General features: G+C 47.5%; 1 protein-coding gene across 9 annotated transcripts in view; it reads right to left on the reverse strand.

Moving 5' to 3' along the window:
* The window catches only part of fgfr3 (fibroblast growth factor receptor 3), a 346,406-nt gene that overhangs the window by 19,438 nt on the left and 299,632 nt on the right, over positions 1 to 27,336 (reverse strand). For 4 of the 9 annotated variants that reach the window (XM_085975421.1, XM_085975422.1, XM_085975423.1 and 1 more), the window contains 10 exons: positions 23,571 to 23,761; positions 18,678 to 18,828; positions 14,060 to 14,247; positions 12,269 to 12,417; positions 12,044 to 12,165; positions 8,439 to 8,549; positions 7,876 to 8,066; positions 4,957 to 5,079; positions 3,500 to 3,570; positions 2,894 to 3,031 (listed from right to left, as the gene is read on the reverse strand). In XM_085975421.1, coding sequence (XP_085831547.1) covers positions 2,894 to 3,031; positions 3,500 to 3,570; positions 4,957 to 5,079; positions 7,876 to 8,066; positions 8,439 to 8,549; positions 12,044 to 12,165; positions 12,269 to 12,417; positions 14,060 to 14,247; positions 18,678 to 18,828; positions 23,571 to 23,761 — 1,435 coding nt within the window. Of the gene's footprint in view, positions 1 to 2,893; positions 3,032 to 3,499; positions 3,571 to 4,956; positions 5,080 to 7,875; positions 8,067 to 8,438; positions 8,550 to 12,043; positions 12,166 to 12,268; positions 12,418 to 14,059; positions 14,248 to 17,755; positions 17,901 to 18,677; positions 18,829 to 23,570; positions 23,762 to 27,336 lie in introns of all 9 variants that reach the window. The other 5 variants (XM_085975424.1, XM_085975428.1, XM_085975427.1 and 2 more) reach the window with 5 other exon arrangements.

The following is a 27,336-nucleotide window of genomic DNA, read 5'->3' on the forward strand; positions in this document are numbered from 1 at the left end:
GGTGGGATGTTCACTGACTGTAGTGGGGGCTGGGAGTTTCATTGACTGTAGTGGGGGCGGGGAGATTAATTGACTGTAGTGGGGGCGGGGAGGTTCATTGACTGTAGTGGGGGCTGGGAGGTTCATTGACTGTAGTGGGGGCGGGGAGATTAATTGACTGTAGTGGGGGCGGGGAGATTAATTGACTGTAGTGGGGGCTGGGAGGGTAATTGACTGTAGTGGGGGTGGGATGTTCACTGACTGTATTGGGGGCTGGGAGGTTCATTGACTGTAGTGGGGGCTGGGAGGTTCATTGACTGTAGTGGGGGCGTGGAGATTAATTGACTGTAGTGGGGGCGGGGAGATTAATTGACTGTAGTGGGGGCTGGGAGGGTCATTGACTGTAGTCGGGGTTGGGAGGTTCATTGACTGTAGTGGGGGCTGGGAGGTTCATTGACTGTAGTGGGGGCTGGGAGGTTCATTGACTGTAGTGGGGGCGGGGAGATTAATTGACTGTAGTGGGGGCTGGGAGGTTCATTGACAGTAGTGGGGGCTGGGAGGTTCATTGACTGTCGTGGGGGCTGGGAGATTAATTCACTGTAGTGGGGGCTGGGAGGTTCATTGACTGTAGTGGGGGCTCGGAGGTGCATTGACTGTTGTGGGGGCGGGGAGATTAATTGAATGTAGTGGGGGCTGGGAGGTTCATTGACTGTAGCAGGGGCCGGGAGGTTCATTGACTGTAGTGGGGGCTGGGAGGTTCATTGACTGTAGTGGGGGCAGGGAGGTTCATTGACTGTAGTGGTGGCCGGGAGGTTCATTGACTGTAGTGGGGGCTGGGAGGTTCATTGACTGTAGTGGGGGCTGGGAGATTAATTGACTGTAGTGGGGGCGGGGAGGTTCATTGACTGTAGTGGGGGCTGGGAGGTTCATTGACTGTAGTGGGGGCGGGGAGATTAAATGACTGTAGTGGGGTCCGGGAGGGTCATTGACTGTAGTGGGGGCCGGGAGGTTCATTGACTGTAGTGGGGGCCGTGAGGTTCATTGACTGTAGTGGGGGCCGGGAGGTTCATTGACTGTAGTGGGGGCCGGGAGGTTCATTGACTGTAGTGGGGGCAGGGAGGTTCATTGACTGTAGTGGGGGCCGGGAGGTTCATTGACTGTAGTGGGGGCCGGGAGGTTCATTGACTGTAGTGGGGGCTGGGAGGTTCATTGACTGTAGTGGGGGCTGGGAGGTTCAATGACTGTAGTGGGGGCTGGGAGGTTCATTGACTGTAGTGGGGGCTGGGAGGTTCATTGACTGTAGTGGGGGCTGGGAGGTTCATTGACTGTACTGGGGGCTGGGAGGGTCATTGACTGTAGTGGGGGTGGGATGTTCACTGACTGTAGTGGGGGCTGGGAGTTTCATTGACTGTAGTGGGGGCGGGGAGATTAATTGACTGTAGTGGGGGCGTGGAGATTAATTGACTGTAGTGAGGGCGGGGAGATTAATTGACTGTAGTGGGGGCTGGGAGGGTCATTGACTGTAGTCGGGGTTTGGAGGTTCATTGACTGTAGTGGGGGCTGGGAGGTTCATTGACTGTAGTGGGGGCTGGGAGGTTCATTGACTGTAGTGGGGGCGGGGAGATTAATTGACTGTAGTGGGGGCGGGGAGGTTCATTGACTGTAGTGGTGGCCGGGAGGTTCATTGACTGTAGTGGGGGCTGGGAGGTTCATTGACTGTAGTGGGGGCTGGGAGATTAATTGACTGTAGTGGGGGCGGGGAGGTTCATTGACTGTAGTGGGGGCTGGGAGGTTCATTGACTGTCGTGGGGGCTGGGAGGTTCATTGACTGTAGTGGGGGCGGGGAGATTAATTGACTGTAGTGGGGGCTGGGAGGTTCATTGACTGTAGTGGGGGCGGGGAGATTAATTGACTAGTGGGGGCGGGGAGGTTCATTGACTGTAGTGGGGGCTGGGAGGTTCATTGACTGTAGTGGGGGCTGGGAGGTTCATTGACAGTAGTGGGGGCTGGGAGGTTCATTGACTGTAGTGGGGGCTGGGAGATAAATTGACTGTCGTGGGGGCTGGGAGGTTCACTAACTGTAGTGGGGGCTGGGAGGTTCATTGACTGTAGTGGGGGCTGGGAGGTTCATTGACTGTAGTGGGGGCTGGGAGGTTCATTAATTGTAGTGGGGGCTGGGAGGTTCATTGACTGTAGTGGGGGCTGGGAGGTTCATTGACTGTAGTGGGGGCGGGGAGGTTCATTGACTGTAGTGGGGGCTGGGAGGTTCATTGACTGTAGTGGGGGCCGGGAGGTTCATTGACTGTAGTGGGGGCCGGGTGGTTCATTGACTGTAGTGGGGGCCGGGAGGTTCATTGACTGTCGTGGGGGCCGGGAGGTTCATTGACTGTAGTGGGGGGCGGGAGGTTCATTGACTGTAGTGGGGGCCGGGAGGTTCATTGACTGTAGTGGGGGCGGGGAGATTAATTGACTGTAGTGGGGGCTGGGAGGTTCATTGACTGTAGTGGGGGCGGGGAGGTTCATTGACTGTAGTGGGGGCTGGAAGGTTCATTGACTGTAGTGGAGGCTGGGAGGTTCATTGACTGTAATGGGGGCTGGGAGGTTCATTGACTGTAGTGGGGGCTGATAGCAGTAGCTCCTGGCAGCCAGTCACAGAGCGAGTGACCCAGGAAGAGGACTCCCACCTGTATTGCCATTCCGGCAATTAAGTGTGGTGCAGAGAGGAAGGGGGAAATCCCGACAAATGCAGAGGAAATTACTAAGTAATTATAAAGAGAAAGAATTGAATCTAAAGCCCAAGTGAAAGCTGCCTTTAGGTACTTGGGGCATTTTCTAGGAAAGTGTCAAATTCAGTTGTGCAACATTAAACCAACAATTTAGTGAAGCGGGACGGTAATGATGGGGTATTGCTTACAGCTCGTGGGTGCAGTTTGCTGGCTTGTCCATTCGATGGCCTTCTTTCAGCAGTTTGAAGAGCTCCTCTACTGGGATTCCGGGGTAGGGGGATCCTCCCAGTGTAAAGATCTCCCACAACAGGACGCCGTATGACCATCTGGGAACGAAGAAAAGAATAGAAACCTAATTCACTGAAGCCTTTTTTCTCCCCCCCCCCAACCCCCCGCCCCAACCCTTTCTCTCGGTGCTGTCATGCGTGCCTAACATAGTTATCAATGGCGTGACTTAATTGAATAAACTCTTTTCTAGTTACTTGGAGCGTCGCGCTGATCCCTTCAAATCACAAAAAAGATCAGTACGCGCAAATGCTGGAATTAAAATGACCAGTTAATCAGATAGCTGACAGGCCGTTTATAACTTGTCAGCTCTTCTGCCAAGTCCCTGGAGCAGAACTAATGACATTTCCCTCCCCCCGCCACTCGTTTCCCTGGATTGCAAAACTTGGAAGCACGTCACAGAGGGCCAATTCTGGCCATTGTAGCTTTCCTTTACAAAAGGATGTACGTATTTTAGGTAGAGCCCAGTTGATTTAAAGAAAGCCACGATTCTTATGGGTACCACTTACACGTCACTCTGGTGGGTGTAGACTCTGTCGAACAGGGCCTCCGGAGCCATCCACTTCACCGGCAGCCTCCCCTGTAATTGGTAGAAGGGAGTTATTATTTAATCGCATGTATAGGCAGCCACAAAGGCACCAACTGCATTTTAATCTGATTTTTTTATTAAAAAGAACAGCCACAATTATCATTGATAGTATTACATAGAATCTACAGCACAGAAACAGGTCATTCGGCCATAGAATCATGGAATGGCGGGTGAGTGGGATTGGCTGAAGTGGTCTTGCAGAGAGCCGGCACAGAAGGAGGTCATTCGGCCCATCGAGCCCGTGCCGGCTCTCTGCAAGAGCACTTCAGCTAGTCCCACTCCCCCGCCCTTTCCCCGTAGCCCAGCAAATTTCTTTCCTTCAGCTACTTATCCAACTCCCTTTTGAAAGCCACAATTGAGTCTGCCTCCACCACCCTTTCAGGCAGCGCATTCCAGATCCTAACCACTCACTGAGTAAAAAAGTTTTTCCTCATGTTGCCTTCGGTTCTTTAATTGCTGGAGGCTAAAGCAACTCACGGTTAGGGACCGGGAGCTGAAGTAAAACTTAAATCTGTGTCCTCTGGTTCTCAACCCTTCTGCCAATGGGAACAGTTGCTCTCTATCTACTCTGTCCAGACCCCTCATGATTTTGAACGCTCCTATCAAATCTCCACTCAATCTTCTCTGCTCTAAGGAGAACAACCCCAACTTCTCTAGTATATCCATGTAACTGAAGTCCCTCACCCCTGGAATAATTCTCGTAAATCTCTTCTGCACCCTCTCTAAGGCCTTCACATCCTTCCTAAAGTGCGGTGCCCAGAATTGGACACAATACTCCAGTTGAGGCCGAACCAGTGTTTTATACAGGCTCATCATAATTTCCACACTTTTGTACTCTATACCTCTATTCATGAAGCCCAGGATCCTGTAAGCATTTTTACCTGCTTTCTCAACTTGCCCTGCAACCTTCAACGATTTGTGCACATATACCCCCCGGTGTTTACGCTCCACACGAGCCTCCTCCCACCCCTCTTCATCGAACCCTATCAACATATCCTTCTATTCCTTTCTCCCTCATGTGTTTATCTAGCTTCTCTTTAAATGCATCCATGCTATTCGCCTCAACCACTCCCTGAGGTAGCGAGTTCCACATTCTCACCACTCTCTGGGTAAAGAATTCCCTACTGAATTTATTGGTGATTATCTCATATTTATGACCCCTAGTTTTGGACTCTAATACAAATGGAAACATCTTCCCTTTCAACCCCTTTCATAATTGGAAAGACCTCTATCAGCTCACCCCTCAGCCTTCTCAGTTCTAGAGAGACCCAGCCTGTTCAGCCTTCCCTGACCAGCTGCCGCTTACTTCAGCTCCCGGTCCCTAACCGTGAGTCGCTTTAGCCTCCAGCAGATTGAACAGGCTGTGGATACACTTACGTTTGTCGTTTTCTTGTAGTAGTCGATGTTGTGCACGTCCCTGGCTAGGCCGAAGTCGGCGATCTTCATCACGTTGTCGTCCGTCACCAGCACGTTTCTGGCTGCCAGATCCCGGTGAATACACTAACCGGCAAAAAAATAAATAAACAGAACAATTAAACAGGTAGCCAGAGAAAAACCGTTCAGCAACTGCAGGGTTTATGTTTATCTAATTGTTATTGCTCATTCACCCATTTAATGATGCTGGTGCCAATTATTAATATTTTCGCACATCAACATTCAAGTTAACTTGATCCATCAAGGTTTATTTCTGCTTTGGTAGATGTCCCCACTTGCACATTTTGGCAGATAGTGATTCGGAGTTTCCTCTCGCTAACCCAGGAGCAGCGAGCCAGTTGGAGCAACCCTACTGCCTCTGTGGCTGAGGTCAGCTAGGTCAGGACAGGGTAGGAATCAAATCTGGGACCTTCTTGGTCTGTATGGCTCAGCTCCTCTACAGTTAAACTCCTTGAACCACTCTTACATACATTTAGTTAGGACATTGCTTTCTCCCCTGAATTCTAGTGTGATTGTGGCATTTACAAAACATAATGTAGTGGAATTTGATAGAGATGTTAAGAAGCTGCTTGGCTGAAGTTTGAATAATATTGCTGGACTATTGATTATGCATATCCTTGCTTTGCCCATATATATATATATTTTTTTATTCGTTTATGGGATGTGGGCGTCGCTGGCAATGTCAGCATTTATTGCCCACCCCTAATTGCCCTTGAGAAGGCGGTGGTGAGCCGTCTTCTTGAACCGCTGCAGTCCGTGTGGTGAAGGTTCTCCCACAGTGCTATTAGGGAGGGAGGTCCAGGATTTTGACCCAGCGACGATGAAGGATCGGCGATATATTTCCAAGTCAGGATGGTGTGTGACTTGGAGGGGAACTTGGAGGTGGTGGTGTTCACATGTGCCTGCCGCCCTTGTACTTCTAGGTGGTAGAGGTCATGGGTTTGGGAGGTGCTGCCGAAGAAGCCTTGGCGAGTTGCTGCAGTGCATCTTGTAGATGGTACACACTGCAGCCACGGTACGCCAGTGGTGGAGGGAGTGAATGTTTAAGATGGTGGATGGGGTGCCAATCAAGCGGGCTGCTTTGTCCTGGATGGTGTCGAGCTTCTTGAGTGTTGTTGGAGCTGCACTCATCCAGGCAAGTATATAGATGCAGTGGGAATGAACACTAAGTTATATTCATCTGCACAATATCCCAGCAAATTAATTCTACTGCTCATCTTCCAGTCTTTCCATGGTACTGCTCCACCCTGTCTGAGCAATCTTCTCCAGCTTTATATTCCCACCTGCTTTGTTCGCTCTCTCGCACCAGATTACTCAGAGTTCCCACTCCCTCTGTCCACTCACACTGGATTACACCTGCTTTCCCACTCACTCTGTCCACTCACACTGGATCACCGCTGGCTTCCTTTTTTTTAAGAATGACACGTGGCAGCAACAAAATACGGTTCAAAATGACTGAAAGACACTTACTGCAACATTGCCCTGTCCTTTCCATTATCTAACAACCTTGAATGCCCATTTCACAGGGGCATGAGTTGGAAACAATGGGCTAGATTTAGCCAATGGGGAGCTTTTGGAGGCAGGACTCCCCACTTGTCGGGATTCAGTCTCGCCTCCATCAACTTCTGGCCAACCCACGCTATTTTCCCTTGATTGACCTTGTTAAGCCCGCTCAGCGGGGGCTTAGCAGGCCAATTAAGGGAAAACCGGTTACAGAGAACGTCAACGTATGACATTTCATCTGTCAAAAATTTTTAACAGCTGAATTGTCATCATTTGACAGCTCTGTGAAGCTATCAAACAATGACATTCTCTGAGTTCTTGAATTCAAGACCTCATCAAACCTCTTTCTTTTGTAGAAATTAGATGGTTGCTGCATTGGAGAATGCAACGGCCATCTGTCATCTCTACGGTGGAGGTGTGAGACTCTCCGCATACCCACCGATTGAAGCCTGCAGGAAGAAACAAAAGTAAGTACACTTTTTCTAACACTTTGCACTTACCTCAGATACTCACCTCTCCACACTTGCACCCATCACTCACCTCCACAGCACACCTTTGGACCCCTCCGACCCCCGCAGACCCACTACTTGCCTCGGTGACCCTGGCAGGTTTCAGAGCCTTCGGGAAGCCCGCACTTGTGGGGGCAAAATGGTGATAAGCCTATTTTCTGCCTGTTAACTACCTGTTAACAGGCAGTTGAGTGGCTGTAATCCCTTCCCGCCTCCAAGGAGACGGGACCCGCCTCCTGGCAAGATGGCATGGAGGCGGGTTGGGCACCTGCCCCCGAAATCTGCCATTTTCCCGGCAGTCCCGCCTCCAAACCCGCCTCCCCAGGGCTGGCAAAATCCAGCCCAATGTCTTGCCCCCTGAATGTCAGGAAATGGCTCCCTCCTGCTGGAAGCCAGTTGCTCCACCCACTTTAAAATGCACGGGATGTAAAAGGACGGAGATCTGCCGTTACGCGTGTCCGCCCAATTTTCCAACCGGGACCTCGTCTTTCTATGGCTCGGATGGCGGGTGGAGAATGGCTAAAATCAACGAAAAAAAGTTGCAGGTGGCTAGAAATCTGAAACAAAAACCAGAAAATGCTGGAAAGCCTCAGCAGGTCAGTCAGCATCTGCGGAGAGAACAAACGGTCTGTGTTTTCGGGCGTGGTCCTCAACCCGAAATGTTAACTTGCCTTGTTTCTCTCGACAGACACTGCCTGACCTGCTGCGGGTTTTCAGCAGGTTCTGCCTTTGCTGCACGAGGAATGGCTATTTGCTCGAGGCCTGCTATCGCCCACAGAGCCCTATCCCAGCAACAGTCCACACCACTGCTGGTAAAAGGAAAACTGGGGAAAAAGAGAAAAGTGTTCACCTTTTGGGAAGCCAGGTACTCCATGCCACGCGCAACCTGGTAGGCACAAGACACAAGGTCCTTGAAAGTTAACTGCTCGTCCGGCACCTTGCAGGTGTCAAAGGAATAATCCATGCCAGGGGGCCGTCGTGCTTTGAGGTATTCTCGCAAGTTGCCTTTTGATGCATATTCGACTATGACGTACAGTGGACCTGAAGAGGAATGAAACGGCATGTTACAGAACTATTACAGGAAGGGGAACGAGCCTCAACAGAAGGACCAGCCCTTCGTAATTATCAAAACACGTCAGCCCACAGAGGCACGAGCACAGCTTTCGTTGTGTCCATCACGTGGGGATTCTCGGCTCGTCAACAAGATTAAAAGGAAGCTAGCAGCCATTATTACACTGCACAAAGAAAAATAAACAAATCGTAACATCTGGTGCACAAGCCGCATCCGCTCGGCGGTCTTTACTCTCCTCACCGTTAACCACTGCTTTAAAATCTCAGCCTCCATCCCCGCCCGGCCTGTACGCACTTTATGGGACTCGGTTTGAAAACGTCACGGACACCTTTAGCACTCACCGTCTTGTGTGCAGGCTCCCAGCAAATTAATAATATTTTTATGTTTTCCAATCATCTTCATCATTTCCATTTCTGACACCAGATCAGACAGGTCTTTGTCAGTGGCATCGTCTACAAGGAGAGAGGACAGAAAATGTAACTACTTAAAAACACTGAAATGGCAAAACACCCAGAAGAACGTCACAGGCCCAGCCTCGCTGCTGGATGTAGCGGAACTAGCAGCCTACAAGTTAGAGGTGCATGCAGGACAAGAAGTGCCTGCAGAAAGCCTGTTAATGGCGATGATATGATATTAGTTACATGACACCGCAAATCTGCCTCGTGGAACCTCAGCGGGTAATTTTGACTTTGTGCGACAGTGTGAAACCGGCGATAATGGATCGGCAGCCCGTTTTACATCCCTCCCGATTTTCAAGACTTCCAAAATTTTGAAGTCAATGGAAATAAAAATTCCAAAAGGACCCCCTCAATCTCTTAACAAGTACAGGGTGGTACTGACCAAGTGGTGGATGCTGCTTCACGCATTCACATAAAATTCTTCCCTGTGCAATTTTAGTGCAGTCATTAGCTGATTTAAAAAAAATCTTAAATGGGCTAACAACGGCATTAAAATAGCGTGCAAAAGAATTTAACGCAGACTGCAACCTCAAAAGTGGTCAAGTTCAAACCCCATACAACTAAATTTATATCTGAAAATAATTAAAAATCTTGCATAGTGTTCCCACACCTTACTTCCTGTTGTCGCCATTTCTAATCACACTTTCCTCTCAACATTTAGATTTGCAAATTGTGATGTCAACATTTCCCATTCAATGTCGCTATGTCAACAGTCACACTGTCTCACAGGTTCTGACCACCAGATGGCACTGCAGAGTGCGTTTCTGAGGTCTCTCCCTCAACAACGTCACTCGCAATCTTATATTAATCAACTGACCCTGGGAAACACCATGGATACTTTAATGTGCTGTGTAAAAAATACCTGGAGTGAGTTAAAGGCTGTAATTTTCTGCTGGGGTTTAGATGTCATTAAAAAGCCACTTCAAGCTTTGCTTTCCTTTGATAACATCACATGAAGCCCACATCTTGTGACTCGTACCCAGATAGGAGGTTCCAGGTTTGATTCCTTGCCTCTGCTGCAGCTGTGATGATAATAAAAATAATACTACACTGCCTATAGAGTCAGAGGAGATTAGCGTGTAAAGTTAAGGCACATGGGATTGGGGGTAAGGTACTGACTTGGATAGAGAACTGGTTGGCAGACAGGAAGCAAAGAGTTGGAATAAACGGGTCTTTTTCTGAGTGGCAGGCAGTGACTAGTGGGGTACCGCAGGGATCAGTCCTAGGACTCCAGCTATTCACAATATATATTAATGATCTAAACGAGGGAACTAGATGTAATATCTCCAAGTTTGCAGAGGACACAAAGCTGGGTGGACGTGTGTGCTGTGAGGAGGATGCCGAGAAACTCCGGTATGATTTGGACAGGTTGGGTGATTGGGCAGAAACATGGCAAATGCAGTATAATGTGGATAAATGCGAGGTTATCTACTTCGGTGGCAAAAACAGGAAGGCAGATTATTATCTGAACGGCAATAGATTGGGAGAAGGGGAAGTGCAACGAGACCTGGGTGTCCTTGTGCACCAGTCGCTGAAGGTAAGCATGCAGGTGCAGCAGGCGGTTAAGAAGGCAAATGGTATGTTGGCCTTCGTAGCAAGAGGGTTTGAGTACAGGAACAAGGATGTCTTGCTGCAGTTGTACAGGGCCTTGGTGAGACCACACCTTGAGTATTGTGTGCAGTTTTGGTCGCCTTATCTGAGGAAGGATGTTCTTGCCATGGAGGGAGTGCAGCGAAGATTCACCAGACTGATACCTGGGATGGCAGGAATGACGTATGGAGAGAGATTGGGTCGATTGGGTTTATACTCGCTGGAGTTCAGAAGAATGAGAGGGGGTCTCATTGAAACTTATAAAATTCTATTAGGACTAGACAGACTAAATGCAGGAAGGATGTTCCCGATGGCGGGGGAATCCAGAACCGGGGCCACAGTCTAAGGATAAGGGGTAAGCCATTTAGGACAGAGATGAGGAGGAATTTCTTCACCCAGAGAGTGGTGAACCTGTGGAATTCTCTACCACACAAGGCAGTTGAGGCCAATTCATTAAATATATTCAAGAAGGAGTTAGATATATTTCTTAAGGCTAAAGGGATCAAGGGATATGGGGAGAAAGCAGGGACCGGGTACTGAAATTGGATGATCAGCCATGATCGCATTGAATGGCGGAGCAGGCTTGAGGGGCCGAATGGCCTACTCCTGCTCCTATCTTCTATGTTTCTATGTGACCAAACCGTACGGTGCTCTGATCAGACCACATTTTCAGCTCTTGTCGCGGAGACACAGGGCAGACATTCAAGCCCTGGAAGCAGTGCAGAGAAGAGCCAATGAAGGGCTTTGATCCCTCGGGTCAGGGCTCTGGGTTATGAGCAAAGTGGGAGAAACTCGGGCTTTTAATTCTGGAGAGGCGATGTCTGAGAGACGATCAGAATTATAAACAGTACTGAAAAATGAAGCAAGTAAATTGCTTACAGTAGACTGTGCAAGTAGACACGGGTTCAAACTGGAAAAGGGTAACTTTAGGATTAATATCAGGAAGTAAGTCTTTATGCAGAGTGTTTTACACTGGGGGACTGTAGGGTGCTTCTGGATGATAAACTAATATGGGCTGAATGGTCTTCCTCAATGGGGATTTATAGGTCCCATCAACATGTCTCAATGAATGACTTTTGGAGTGCAGTGACTCTTGTAATGTAGGCAAACAGGTAGCAGTAGGGAATAATACAATTGACCTCATTGCCCCAGGATTAGGGAGGGGGTAAATCAGCCAGGGTTCCTCCTCTTGATTTGCTATCCTGTGTGCTTGGTAGAAAGTGCACGAGCGTGTGCATATCAGGTGACAAGATAGAGATCGGCTGGGATGCCCCTGCAGTTGAATAACCTGCCCACATTAACTGCTGAGGCTCACAGATCAAGACAGGCAACCAAGGTGGTGACCAGTGCACATGGAACTGTACTCCTCCACCTCCTACTTCCTACTTGCAAAGGACTCATCTAGTGATGCAATATTGTGCACACTTGGTGTACCCTAAGCTTTGCCACTGCCAACCTGAACCTAAGTGACATGCGCCCTCATGGGGAGTGCATGCACACTCCATATTAGGTAAACCAAAATTCTAACGTGTAGTTCGGAGACTCTTAAACATGGCAATGACCTTTCATGTGTGTGACAGTCTGCTGACCAAGGACAAAAAGCCATGGTTGAATAGCTACCAAAAGTCAGTATCCGGGCTTGTAGAGGACTAATTTCTCATTGGTTAAGGTACCAGAGGGCTGCTGCTAACACAGGTAGAGCTACACATCCAGAGAGGAGAAATTGCAGAAGATTGGGCCCAAAGTTTGCGAATTTTTGCCTTCCCTCCCTGCAGCTGGTCTCAGAAGGTTCTGCCTTCCTATGTGAGATGATGGGCACAACCTGTTGTCCTGTGAATTTAGAGAATTGTCTTTTCATGATGACTCAGTACAGCGGATACCAGCCTGCGCGTTCTTACCTTTCAGCATCTTGACCGCGACAGTGACAGGCTTGTTGGGCTTGTCTTTCTCGATCCCAATGGCCTCCGCCATGACAACCTGACCGAAGCAGCCCTCGCCGAGTGGTTTCCCCAAAGTCAGTCTAAGGAACAGAAAAGATCCGTTGAGGATAAACAGGGAAAGAAAGCGGCAATGGCTGTGAAAGAGTGGCATCAAACAGGCCACGGTCTGCGAACAAAAGTCACCTTGGTCGATGAAACTCCCACTTGGGATCAGCCGGGAGCTCCAACTCAGAGACGTTGGCCAACATCGGCGAGTCGCTGGAGGACAGGCGGGCAATTCTCACTAACGGCGTGTTGGAGTTCATGGAGGAGTTCGACTCCAAGGACACCTGCTTGAGTGAAAAATAATTCAAATTTGTTACCAATCACTGTAAATGACTGACAAATCTGAATTTAAGCAGGAGGAGGGTTGTGAGATCACAGACTAAAAAAAACAAACATCAGGGACATTATACCAACCAATGCCGGTCGATTCCTTATATTATTATTTGGCACACTTCCAATACTGGATTCCATCAGGGAAAGGAGGAGAGACTGATAAATGTGTGGGGCGGGACGCCAGGATTCAGTTATTCTGTTGTTCAGAACAAAGTCCACTGTTATTCAGTCACAGGTTCTGTTACTGTTTGAGCCAGGACCTTGTGCCCCGGTCCGCTCCAGCCACCAGTTATTATCAGACAACGCGGGACTGTAAGGAGGTACCTGGTATCAGCCATGCATGTGTTACAGCTCCGTCGAGCCTTCAATCAATCAGAATGCTGCATTTCTGTCCGGTTATATTTCAACATGGAGATGGAAACCATGTTTAAAGTAGGGCACAATAACTTTTGAGTAACAGGATAATATAGACTGTGTGGCAGTCTTAAAACTGAAACAGACAGCCCCAACCTTGTTAACAAACCTCACCTATGGATTGACCCTTCATACATGCTTCACCTGTCAATACTCAGCGAAGCCTTAGAGCAAGAGTAATGATCGAGAAGATTCTTCAAAATATCTGTTCCAAAACCACCACCCCCGTATAAACTTTTTCACCAATTGCTTCTCGCCACGCCCCCCACCCACCCACCCTCCCGCCCCAGGGTTTGTTGACTGCTTGCTGTGAGAATTCCACAGGCATCATTCACCCCAGTAACCTGCCCAAGCATATGATACCTGATATAGCAGGTGACTGTCTGCAGGCTATTTGACTGTGGGAGCACGGCGACCGAACTTGATCCAGCCCTCACAGTTTGTCTACACATGTCCACTTTTGATAGGGGTCACACTGGCTTATGGTTAGGAGCAGGATTCCTGGACGATTCCCCTCCGCCCCACTCCTAACTCAGGGCACTAAGGTCCCTGCTGCAGTGTAGAGTATTGTTGTTGCAAAATAACATCCTCCGATCTGTTAATTGGAATATTCCAGGTAACATACTGAGCCTGGGACTTTTCTTTTTAAACAAGGTGGCTCACAGAACAGCCATCAGCCACTGAAGGAAGAGGAGCAAATCTGTCCCACTGAGGGGGCGGGGGATCGTAAAACAATTAAATGTGAATTTTCCTTGATCCTCAACCTTTGGTGGCCGTGCCTTCTGTTGCCTAGGCCTTAAGCTCTGGAATTCTTTGCCTAAACCTCTCCACCTCGCTACCTCTCTTTCCTCCTTCAAGACGCTCCTTAAAACCTACCTCTTTGACCAAGCTTTTGGTCACCTGCCCTAATTTCTCCTTATGTGGCTCGGTGTCAAATTTTAAAAATCTTTTAATACTCCTGTGAAGCGCCTTGGGACGTTTTACTACGTTAAAGGCGCTATATGAATACAAGTTGTTGTTGATCCAATTTAAAGGTGATCAAAATTAAAACTGAAGATTTTTTTTGCGGGTGGGCAGGCTATATGCAAAATTAACAAAAGTGTGTGTAGTAGTACAACCAAATTCACCTTTAAACTGCTGCACTACAATACGCTCTAAACTCTTGTATCTACTTTCTGTTACCTGTCTCTTCAGCGGGAACTTGGAGAGTTTCTGCACCGGAGGTGGGTTCAAGGTTTTCTTCGAGGATGTTCTCATTCTGCACATGATCACTATAATAACAGTCAGTATGATAAGGACACAACCCGTCACATAGATGAGGACGTCTGCATAGACTGAGCCAGAATCATCCTCCTTCACCAAGTCTTCTGCTGCGGGGAGATAGTGTGAGAAACAAGTTAAAAGACAGTGCTTTGGGACTTTTGTGTGTCAACACATGAGCCAGTAATGCTCGGTCAGAGAAACCTCGAGGGAGCAGAGCCCCTTTTATTTTTGTGTTTTGTTTCTTTAAGCACACGATGCATTCTGATAATAGCTGCCCGAAGTACAATTGCCCCTGTGGTCACTTAGCCAAAGGAATAGGCACAAATAGATTCAAGGAGTCCAAATCCTCTTCATGAACTGATGATCTTTACCCTTCTCTCCAATTCCCTCTCCTCCCCGCGCTCTTGTTTTGCCGTTAGTTCCTTGCTGGGGGGATGGCCCCCCACAGGGCTGCTCACCCTCGTGTTCCCTGCCCAAGTGGCTATTATTCGTGTTACCAGGGTAGTTCGATTGTGGGGGACCATCATGGCCCCCGCCCAATCCTGTCCTCATCCAACATCCGCACACACACGGTTTGTTGTACAGTGATCAGGATTCGGGAACCCTGGCCACTCTCCCGCTCATTAACTCAGGGGCACTCCCAACGCTGCCATGGCGGAGGTCAGCTAACTCAGCACCTACTGGGAGATGAAAGCTGGTACGTGTGGCTCAGAGCCAATAGGCACAGCAGCCAGAATCCGGCGATCTTAAATCAAACTAGATTATTTTCACTAAGCGCAGGGAGTTTACGCACTGAGGAACTGAGTTATGCAGAACAGGACGGTCCCAGTTTCGATCATCTGGCGCTGAGTTCAGCAGTAGCCAGGGTGTTACAATTGGCTCCACGTCCCCTGGGTTAGGGAAGAAAAGAATCTGCCAAGGACCAGGGATTACTACTGGCTGCTGTGACGTGATTGCAATGTGGAATTTCCGCTGGAAGCACGCTTGTGTGGTGTTGGGTACGGGATAGGATCTGGCTCACACGTGATGCCCACCATGGTCGAATATCCAGTTGCCACTCGCTGTCAAGGATCTTGCAATGAATGGCTACTTTGGTGACGTTCTGGAGGGGCCACGACCGCAGCCCGTGGAACTGTATTTCAGCTGGGAATGGAAGCCTTCAGAAGAGGAGGGAGGATAGAGAACTGATGAGGGAAAAATTATTTCCACAAAACAATCCACTCTACGCATCGTGTGATCATCCCCAAAATAACTCTATAATAGCGCAAGTCTCAAGAAGTGCCATTTTCAATTTGATTGATTCCCATTGTACATTGAAGAGAAGCCATTAAAACACTAATGAATTTAACGGAACAGAAATGATCTGTTAATAATATGCCAGGCCTTAAATTAGACCAGCAAAATGTCAGTGGAATAAATATTACCAGAGATAAATATGTGACTAGGCCTCCCTTTAATTACGGACATTTGTGATTCCCTGGGACTTTCAAGTTACCACAGAGGCTGATGGAACAAGTAATGGGCCGAGTGTGGCATCAAAATCTACAGAGAAAATGAGTTGCACCATCTAGTGGTGAAATTGAGCCTGTGAAATTCAGTCACCTGAAGCGCATCTCCATAAATACCAATTCGTGCAAAAAAACAAAATGTATTGCATAATAAATACAAAAATACTTGACAGATCCCTTCATTTATTTGCAAAAGTTAATCATTATAGTAAAAGAAATCAGAATTTTTTTTTTCACATAAACTTTGCATTTAAGAAAGTTTAGGTTGCACTGTGCCCGCAGGAGCTGAAAAGGGGGCGAGTATCCGTACTGCTGGCGTCAGTTCTCAGATATGCCAAAGACAGTACCTTGAGGGAGTTGGAAATTTTTCAAATACACTACAGCTGTGTGTGTTGATTTATTATGAAATACTCCTACTCGGTGAGTGCAGGCGAGCTTGGCGGGCTGCTGCTATCCAGCTCGCTGCAGCGAATTGTGAAAAGTCTTTCACAAACATTCACATTAAATGGTCACGTTTACAAAGGGACCTCCATTTTCGGTCCTCCTATTCTCCTCCTTCCGGATTATCCACCAGAGGTTTGTCAGGACGAAGCCTTGTGCAAGACATCATCTCGTTGCACAGCTGCTTTTGCTACTTGTATTTTCTTTTCTCTTTTCTTGGTGAATAAAGCTTCAGAATGTTTCATTTTATTATAGGTAGTGTACTTGTCATCACAGCTGTGCCTAGGGTACTGCTGAACCATAAGGAGGGTCTGTCCCTCTTATAATCAGGCAGGAAGTCCCCTCTGATGTGGCAGCTAACTGAGATTCCACCATGGCGGAAACCACACAGTAATTATTGAATGAGAATTTATTACGTTACTATATTTCATTTTACCTCCAGTCATAGCCCAATTGAAAGATTCAAGTTTCAACCCATATTCAGTCAGGAGCGAGGAGTTTGTGTTATTATGCAGTCTACTGAGTTACCCTTTAACTAATTACTGAAAACAAACTGACAAAATCACTGCATAATCTTTTTTTTGGGATCATTTTTGTATTCAAACAGAAATTTTCACCATCTGGATCCTTTCTCTTCAAAAATGTTTGCTCGCATAGTGGCGAACAGGGAACCTGGCCTGGCAGGAGTTGGGGGGTCCGACAGCGTACGGGAGCCAAACACACGTCCTGGGACAGTGTTTTCTCCTCACATCCCAAGGACAGGATGCTCATTTTACCGAGCTCAGAAGGATGGATCTCTGCCAGGATCTGAGCTCGAGACCTTTCAGACCCACGCTCAGCGGGCTGAGACGCTCTCGTTAGTGGAGATACAATTATTGAGTCTGGGTGTCTCAGCAAGCCCATCAATTCAGTAAGGTCACAATGTAGGCTCGCTAACTCCTATCCCTGAGTCACCCCCGTATCATGTCAGCCCTACTGACCTATTGATCCAAAATTGGGGGGTGGGGGGGGGGGGGGTGGGGTGGGGGAAGGAAAAAGGGACAAACACACGCACAAATGCGAAATAAAAATTCAAGTTGACCACTCATTTTTTGAATGGTTTGATTTTTTTTTTCTCCTAAAGGGGCAGCGTCTGCTGTGCGCACAGGGCTGTGCACCTCGTGAGGTGCCCACGTTCAATCTCCAGCTTGTGCTGAGGGAGCCAAGGCGAGCTGAGGAAGATGGGCGGAGACCAGCAGTACATTTAGTCTCGGCATCTCTGGCCTGGGGAATGGGGGGGGGGGGGGGGGGGGGAGAAGAGAAGAAATCGGCCACGGCCGCTGCTCCTCTTCACTATCCAGCGCTTGCTGCAACGCCTGGAGTGCATGACCTCTGAACGATCGCGGTCAACCGTAACAGCCCTGCGCGGTCAAATAGCCTCCCAACACTCACTATCTGGACACGAATGTTGGGTGCTGGTATCTGGGGACGGGAGAAATCACACCTTTGAGAGAGAAAATTGGGACGTATTTAACCAAGAATGTACAGAAATGGATACTGATGGTGAGGCTCCCTGTTTAAAGTACGTGCGATTAAAAGAACAATAAGGTGCCGCACAATCTTCCCATTTTGAAGAAAGAAACATCACACAATAATCACGAGAGAGAATTTGAAAGAGCAGAAATACCTGGCAGAACGGAGAGCCATGCAGAGTGATGCGAATACCCAATAGAATTACCAGCCAGACAGGTATACTCCCCTGCATCATCAAAAGTAACATTTCGCAAGTACAGAATTTCTATTTCCTTATCCGTTGTGTTAATACCAGCAGTCTACAAAAAAAAAGAAACCAAACAGGATAGAAGAAAATGAAGAGAGAGGAGACAACAAGGTAGGGTTTGACTATAGCACCTCGGTTAAAGTCCCTGCACACCACAGACCTGAAAGCAGGTACAAGCACATGTAGAAGATTCCATCCCGCTCCAGAATGGTGCGACGTGACAAGACGTTCCTATCTCCGCAACCTGCACATTAGTCAAGAGTTCCCTTCACCAGGCTCTCACTCTCTCTGTCCCATTATTAGGCATGCAAAAGCAAAAAAATCAAATCAAATCTTTGAACATGGGGGAAAAAAAATTGACCTACAATATGCTGGATTGCTTCAAGTCAGGTTTAAAGAAGGGTTAATGGTTTCAGAAACTGTAAAATTAGGTGGAGGAAAAAAAGTACAGAACTGTTAAATACAACAGCAGCGAGTAACATTTTAAGAGCAGCCAATGTTATTCAATGTATTGTTCTCTTGTAAGTTAGTAAAAGTGAGAGGAAAAGGGTGGGGGGGGGGAGAATCGGAAATGTGTAAAGGATGGAATGCAATCCTCTTGTATTGTAGGAATTTTTTTCTTAGCAAAGGGCAGCAAAGTGTTTTCTTTCAATGCGTAGCAGGTAAAGAGGAAAGGTTACTGGTTGGCAGCCTACAGCAGTCGAGCTCAGTAACATACAAGGGATTTTCTTGCTCCACGTCGAGGTGGTGGGGTGGAGGTTAAAGGTCGTACTCGGGGCGGTGGGGGAGGGGGTGGAATTCGAGGCCTGGGACAGAGTTTTGCGTTTACCTGGTTTCGGTTTGTTGACGTACAGCCAGTGCAGCTTTTCAGCCGTGCCAACGAAATTGGTGGCTCTGCACAGATATTCGCCCTCATCCTGTTCTGTCACATTGTAAAGAATGAGTTTAGCGTCCGCTTCAGCGGTACTACTTATCCACGACTGCAAGAATAGATCACACAGAACAGATCAGTAGGTTCAGATGCAGCTCCACAGCACGGCTGCAGCCAATGGTAGTAGACATTCCCGACTGGAGACATCGGGATGGGGTGGGGTGTATTTAAAAAAAAACGCTGCAATGTTCTTATCTTTCCCTATTAGTCTACCTGTGCCATTGTTAGCCCGACATGTTAGGCATCTGACCTCCTGGCAAGGGGTATGGGGAGAGAGCGGGAATATGGTATTGAGATAGAGGATCAGCCATGATCATATTGAATGGCGGGGCAGGCTCGAAGGGCCGAATGGCCTACTCCTGCTCCTATTTTTCTATGTTTCTAAAGGAGCGCTGTTGCACATTCATGGATTTCATTTTGGGGAATGTTCGTTTCCCAGAAACTGCTACGTTTGCCGCTAGTATAGTTCAAAGTTCATCCTATGGTTTCTTGAACTTTGATGTGCCTTTTTTTGAGGCGGGGGAGGGGAAGGGCAGACAATATTAATTTTTAATGAGCACAGAAAAGATTATTAATTTATTTCTCAGAGACATAATTGGAGACCTGACTGATACTGCACATCTAATAAACTCTCGGTGTGGCCATGCTCCTTTAATAACTCATGATTCTAAAGCAATACATTTGTAAAATGCTTTCCATTATTCAGGTTCTACAGTTATCTGGTCCTTGAGCAGTGTGTTGTGTAAGTCATGGGGTGGGAGGGGAATCGCTCAGTGTTTTTTAACTTGAGCCTCAGGGCTCTGCTTCTGTGCCATCTGCCACACTCTACAAATGGGTCGTTACAACCTCAAGCAAGCCCTCCAGGCAAGAGAGGAGCAGGTGTTCCACTTTCCATGGCCCTCCCCCACCACCTCGCAGCCCCGCCCCCAGTCACTATCTCCCAGTCCCAGCCCCAGCTGCGTTACCCTTTTCATTAGCTTGATTGGGAATCACTGACCCCAAAGAGAATGCGACTTAGTTGATTATGAGGGAAAGTCAATTGTTTGCAGCCACCGGTTGGTTATCACTCAGATCCACTCAGCATTTCCACTGCCTCTGGGCCGCGTGATGTGAAGTTGCAGCAGTCGGACAGCAAACCGCAGTGTGAAAGTTCACAGGATTTTTTAAAAATTCAGTCTCGGGATGTGGGCGTTCCTGACAAGACGGACATTTATTGCCCATCCCTAGTTGCCCGGAGAAGCTGGTAGTTTGCTAGGCCACTTCAGAGGGCAGTTAAGAGCCAACCATGTCGGTGTGGGACTGGAGTCACATATAGGCCCAGACCGGGTAAGGACGGCAGGTTTCCCTCCCTAAAGGACATGGGTTTTAACGACAATCCGACAGCTTCATGGTCACTTTTACTGATGCCACATGTCACGTCAGAGGCCAAATTATTTGTCTTACTTATAAAAGAAAGAATTGCATTTATATAGCGCCTTTCACAATCTCAAGACGTCCCAAAGCACTTTACAGCAAATGAAGTACTTTTTAAAATAGTATAACGTAGGAAATGTGGCAGCCAATTTGTGCACAGCAAGGTCCCACAACTAGCAACATGATAATGGCCTGATAATCTATTTTAGTGATGTTGGTTGAAGGATAAATATTGGTCAGAACTTCCCTGTTCTTCTTCGAATGGTGCCATGGGATCTTTTACATCCAGCTGAGAGGGCTGGCATCCGAAAAGCGCACCTCCGACAGTGCAGCACTCCCTCAGTGCAGCACTGGCAAGTCAGCCTAGATTTTTGTGCTCAAGTGTCTGGAGTGGGTCTCGAACCCACAACCTTCGGATTCAGAGGCAAGACGGCTTACCCGCTAAGCCACGGCTAATACAGTATTACATAATGTTATTACATAATATTACATAACGCATTATTACATAATGTACAATGTAAGCAGCTGAAACCGCCCTCAGACCTTGTACAAACAAGTCTAAGTGTGATTAACGAGGCCCTGCTTTCACCTCAAGGTGCTTGACACAGCCCTCTTTGCCCAGGCAGTGAGAAGAGTTGTGCGTCGCGTACATCTACAAGCTCAGGTGACGCCACGAGCATCTGAAGCGTCTTACTTCACTGTGTCGTCTATTAACCAAAAACAAGTTGGCCACCCACTTTTGCAGGAAGACGCTGCACCTTTAAGCAGGCTTCGACTCGTTTGCACACATAGATGCAGGCTGATTCCTGAACAATCAGCTGCCTGATTTGGGGGGTGACGTGACACCTCGTGAATTGCCACGCTATGTGGAGCCAGGTTTGCTGCCCCAATGCTGTGATTTAGCCTCAGAACGTCAAGCCGTACTGAAGTACTATTTCAGCCCTGTTTTTACAGAAGAAATACTTTTTTTTTTATCCCTTTCAACTTCTCTTAAAGAGAAAGCTGTTTAGTTCCAGGCCAGTGGTCCCTCATTCCTGGCAGGGCTGTTAAATCCACGTGATGCTATTGTTTGCCCTGGATCTATTTGAAAATCCTCTCCGTGCCCACTGTGCACATTCCACACACATTCTGCTTATGTACCCCCCACCCACCCCCAACATCATGCCTTTTCCCTATTATCCTCCCTGATCCCAGATTTAAAGGGAACTTGGTTAAACAACACAGTGGCTCAAAGTGGCTGCACTGAATCCACAGATACAAGCATCTCACCGACCAGCTCAAACAAAGGTTAACAAACAGAGGCTTAAAGTCTTTCCTGCGGTTTGTTTTTACTCTAACAAGGGTATAAGCATCCCGGTCCCACTGTCAACCGCGATGTGCATCCAGCTCTTCAAGCTGGGCTGGGCAGGAATCCCAGCAATTTCTTTTTTTTTTAAATCGCATTTCTGCGACAATGTGCGGACGGATCGGACGTTCCAATGTCAGGCAGTGCGGTCAGTGAACATCTCACTGTGCAACCGGAGTCACCGATGCTGCCACAACAGCTTACGTAACTGGAGCTGAAAATCCCCAGCGCCATTGCTTTACGGTCTCCCACAAATCAAACGCCATTTTTATTATTGGGATTCTGGGATTTTTTTTACAGGTGTTCTTGGGGCATTTCATTCCATTACTCCACCTGATGCTCGGGGCGATTTGATTTCACGTTTTCCTGGTTAAAGACTTTCTAAGACTGCAACGAGTTGCTGTTTCTGCCTGCTTGAAATCTCTTCAAACACGAGTTTCAAAAGGATGGACTCTCCACTGCCTTTCCCGAAAGGCCTTTCTTCACGTGTGAGGGTAGGCGCATGCCAGTCGCTGAAGATAAGCATGCAGGTGCAGCAGGCGGTTAAGAAGGCAAATGGTATGTTGGCCTTCGTAGCAAGAGGGTTCGAGTACAGGAACAAGGATGTCCTGCTGCAGTTGTACAGGGCCTTGGTGAGACCACATCTTGAGTACTGTGTGCAGTTTTGGTCGCCTTATCTGAGGAAGGATGTTCTTGCCATGGAGGGAGTACAGCGAAGATTCCTGGGATGGCAGGAATGACGTATGATGAGAGATTGGGTTGATTGGGCTTATACTCGCTGGAGTTTAGAAGGATGAGAGGGGATCTCATTGAAACTTATAAAATTCTGACAGGACTGGACAGACTAGATGCAGGAAGGATGTTCCCGATGGCCGGGGAGTCCAGAACCAGGGGTCACAGTCTAAGGATAAGGGGTAAGCCATTTAGGACAGAGATGAGGAGGAATTTCTTCACCCAGAGAGTGGTGAACCTGTGGAATTCTCTACCACAGAAGGCAGTGGAGGCCAATCCATTAAATATATTCAAGAAGGAGTTGGATATATTTCTTAAGGCTAAAGGGATCAAGGGATATGGGGAGAAGGCAGGGACAGGGTACTGAATTTGGATGATCAGCCATGATCGCATTGAATGGCGGAGCAGGCTCGAGGGGCCGAATGGCCTACTCCTGCTCCTATCTTCTATGTATCTATGTATGCGTGCACACACACACCCCAAAAGGGTGGTCTGGGGTTTAATTCCTTGTCTGTGTTGTGTTAGCTAAAGGTAGAAGTGGGGAAGCTATAATTAGACTCAGCATCCCAGAGCTAGGTTGGGGAAATTAAAAGCACCCACTCCTGATTGTTCTTCACTAACCAGCGCTATACTGGCTGAGATCAGCAGTGACTGGATAACGACCTTGGGGCCTCCTGATGTGTTTGATTCGGTATAACATTGGGTGGTGCATACACTCACTCACCCATCAGGAGAACAGTCATTTAAGTTTACCAATGCTGATGAGAATTTAAAATGCTCATCCTTGTGTTCAAATCCCTCCATGCCATCTCCCCTCCCTACCTGTGTCACCTCCTCTAGTCCTACAACCCTTCGAGAACTCTGCGTTCCTCCAACTCTGGCCTCTTGTGCATCTCCAACTCCACCATTGGCGGCCGTGCCTTCAGCCATCCAGGCCCTCAGCTCTAGAAATCCCTCCCTAAACCTCTCCACCTCTCTCTCCTCCTTTAAGACCCCCATAAAAACCCTACCTCTTTGACCCCCACCCTACCTTTAGTCACCCCTCCTAACATCTCCTTCTTTGGCTCGGCAACAAACTTTGTCGGCTAACACTCCTGTGAAGCACCTTGGGACATTTTTCTACATTGAAGGTGCTATAATTAAAGGTGTTATATATATATATGCAAGTTGCTGTCGAATCCCTGAGTATCTGTGGGTAATAATTACATTTTCACTGTGCATACGAATTCGACTGAGTCCACAGATGGTATTATTGATTGTCATGTTTAACTGCTGTTATACTCAACAATGCTACTACTTACTTTCAGCACCGTGACGTATGGAACTCCATCCAGCCCCAATTTGCTGCCGTTGACTTCCACATGCTTAAGCCATTGGATGTGTGGCTGTGCGTCACTGAAGACCTTGCAGTGGAATTCGACATCACTGCCCACAACCACCGATTGGTTTGCAGGCAATCCCGCCTGGAGGATAGGCCGATGTGGAGACCTTTCTAAAAATTAAGGGAACATTTCAGATTAAAACAAAAGCAACTTATACAACATTATTGTGGAATAAAATAATAAAATGATTATTAGTCCTCTGTAGGGCACAAGATTATCAGTATTTGGATTAAGCTGCCAGGTGAGGTAGTAGAGTCAAGGGAAATGGCGCTGGATGCCAGGCTGAGAGAGTAGAGGGATGAAGTGACTGAATGACCTTCTCTCAACCTTGACTGGGAAAACTCGCCCCGCTCAGCAAAACTCCAGACCATTTGGTCCAACTGACACCAGCCATTACAACAAAGGGTTCTACAAGTGATCCAGTGGTGTATGATTCATCCTTCTAACCTTCAATTCTGTTCGGTTTCAATTCGCATGCGTGCCAATCTCTCCGCTGGCACTCTTCTTTTTATTGGGATCTCTCCCAAAACCACTCGTACTTGGTAGCTTTCTCTCTTACTTCATAAACCTCCTTTCAAATTTCTCGGACTCTGCCCTCGGTCTCTTCCTGTTGTCATCCTCTCCTTCGTGCTAAAGTGCTCAAAAATGTTCTACGAGGTGTGCAATATAAATGCCAATTGTTGTTTCCATTCTCTAAGATGGGCGTGACGGTATATTTTTCTTCGACCTGCTGCCACTTAGTGCGGGCAGTTTCAAAGGGGAAGCCCAGCGCTCTCAGTGGCCAACTTTGTTCTACTTTTGGTTACTGCTCCAGCATTAACCTGGCCAAGAGGGCAGGCAGTGTGACACGCATCTCTTTCCACAAGTTGTCAACACAAACTCTCAGAATTGGCCTACAGGCTGTTGTGGAGCGGCAATGGAGTGCTGGGGTAGGGGCACTGAGCCAGCATGCTACCCTTCCCTCAAACGAGGAGCTGCATGACTCTGTCTCGGTGCCTGGTGTTGAGGGGGCGAGAGGGGAACGAATCAAAGCAGGGGGTAAGAATGCAGTGTGACTGTAGTTGCACATTATAAGTGGCTCATACACCACCTCCTTGCGGGGAGAACCTGGTCCTGAACCACAGCGTTGCACGGTATAAAACGGCAACTTATGGCGGCAGTGCGATGCCTGCACAGTTGGCATGGAGATCAACACAGGCAAGACCCAACGAACCAAGACTAAGACTGGCATGAGATAATGGAGCAGATTAAAGTGGGGAAGCCCATCCCTTTAAATAGAAGTTATTTGCTGTAACCACTGGGTGGGAATGTGTTATATCATCAATAAAGGTGACTTTGAATAAAAAATGTAATTAATTATATCTCATACCATTGCAACTCACCGACTGTGACAGTTAATTTTAAGTATTAATCCCCTTTTTTAATACCTTTGTTTCAAATCAGCATTTACAGTGTGTAACCACACAGCCTCCTTCTTCTCACTGTTAGCAGTGTAACTAGTCTTTAATCAAGCTACGACAGGAATAATAGATTAGGGAGCTGAAGTGTTTTGGGACCGAGCCCAGCTCCTGGTGTTAGTATGACCCAAAACGATGCAGTAATGGTTTTACAGTGAGATCTGACTATTTCTTTTTAAACACCAAGTTTGATGTGCTTGTATGAAATGAACTCACACACACTGTAGAATATTAACTGTTTGGCCCGTGAGATATAGGAGTGATGGAGGACCCTCATGGGCCATACATTCTCCTCCCATCTTCTCAACACTAATTGGTGGCTGAGTAAGTACGTTAGAATAGAAAGCTAAAAAAAAAAACAAGGCTCTCCTTGATGACTCATTTGGCAAAAAGGACCGTGAGGCATGGTCCTGAGCCCTGGGCACACACACTAATGATGTTCAGGGGCTATGAGAAAAAGTGCATGTTAAAGCCTGGTTCCTGCAATCCCCTTCTCCCCGTTCTCTCCTCTCCTGAAATCGTTGACCCCGGGGTACCCCAGTTTTGGTCGCCTTATCTGAGGAAGGATGTTCTTGCCATGGAAGGAGTGCAGCGAAGATTCACCAGACTGATACCTGGGATGGCAGGAATGATGTATGAGGAGAGATTGGGTCGATTGGGCTTGCACTCGCTGGAGTTTAGAAGAATGAGAGGGGATCTCATTGAAACTTATAAAATTCTAACAGGACTAGACAGACTAGATGCAGGAAGGATGTTCCTGAAGGCGGGGGGAGTCTAGAACCAGGGGTCACAGTCTAAGGAAGTGAGAGAGCTACAAGTTGCACGCCCGAGACCTGAGCACAAGATCTACGCTGACACCCCCTGTGCGGTGCTGAGGGAGTGCTGCATTGTCGGAGGTGCCGTCTTTTGGATGAGACGTTAAACCGAGGCCCTGTCTGCCCTCTCATGGGGACGTAAAAAATCCCATGACACTATTTCGAAGAAGAGCAGGGGAGTTCTCACCGATATCCTGGCCAATATTTATCCTTTGACCAACATCGCTAAAACAGATTATCTGGTCATTATCACATTGCTGTTTGTGGGAGCTTGCTGTGCGCAAATCAGCTGCCAGGTTTCCTACATTACAACAGTGACTACACTTCAAAAAGCACTTCATTGGCTGTGAAGCGGTTTCAGACATCCGGTGGGCGTGAAAGGTACTAAATAAATGCAAGTCTTTCTTTTTTCCTCTCACAACTGTTATTGTAAGAGTAGTGGTAAGAGTATCAATTTACCGTCAACTTTGAAACTTCCCACAATACTCTGACTTCCTTGATGACCGAGGGTTACTGATATACAGTCACCCAGACAACAGTAAATCCTCATTTTCTAACAGATTTCAACAAAAGCCAATAAAAGGATGAGAAAAATCAGTAATTCAGCTTGAAATGAGAGCTATCTAATGCTCCTTTCAGCCCCTCAAGCCTCTTTCTAGGCCTATTATTCTCCGTGCAGTAAACTGGTTAACATTGAGTTACTGGGTTTATTGGAATGCACAGTGACGTCTGACTGAAGGTGATCTCATTTGAATCCCTAATCAATAAAACAAGATAAGAGGAAATGGGTCACAAGCTCTTCAGCAATTTATTATCTACTCCCTAAAGGTTTGTACAATCGGATTTTCTACAATTACCTTTAAATGTACTAGAAATTATTGTTTTTACAGACAAAAGTAATTATTGTGATTGTTACAATAACAATAAATCACTATAATTTAAAGCTTCTACTTTCATCTTCCGTTCCATTCTATAAGTGCCCCTCCAGTTCAGAGGGTGAGAAAAGGCCCACTCCTTCCACATATCATATATATTGTCTCTCTGTTATGGTCTGATTCCATCCATTTAATGTCCCGCGGGTAGTTCTGTATAAATACTCCCAGAATCCCAAAGGTAATCAAGCTAAACTCCAGAATATTCATCCATCACAGTCATACAATCCCACTGGCCCACAACAACAGCCTCCCACCCATTCTCCTCTTACTGTACTCGATCTTCTCAGTACTTTCCTAGTCTTATAACCTCCAACATTGTTCCCACCTCCATATTTCTCCAGCCCCTTTTTAAAGGATTTAATTGACTCTGTCACCGCTGCTTTTGCCAGGAGCCCATTTTACTCGACCTGTTTCCAGACCACTTGGTTACCGGCCTCCAGAAAGGGCATAAGGTCAACTTGGGCTTCAGGTCCCACTC

Source organism: Somniosus microcephalus, chromosome 2 (assembly GCF_052327205.1).
Source record: "Somniosus microcephalus isolate GS21.2 chromosome 2, FLI_Smic_1.0, whole genome shotgun sequence".
NCBI classification, from domain to species: Eukaryota; Metazoa; Chordata; class Chondrichthyes; order Squaliformes; family Somniosidae; genus Somniosus; species Somniosus microcephalus.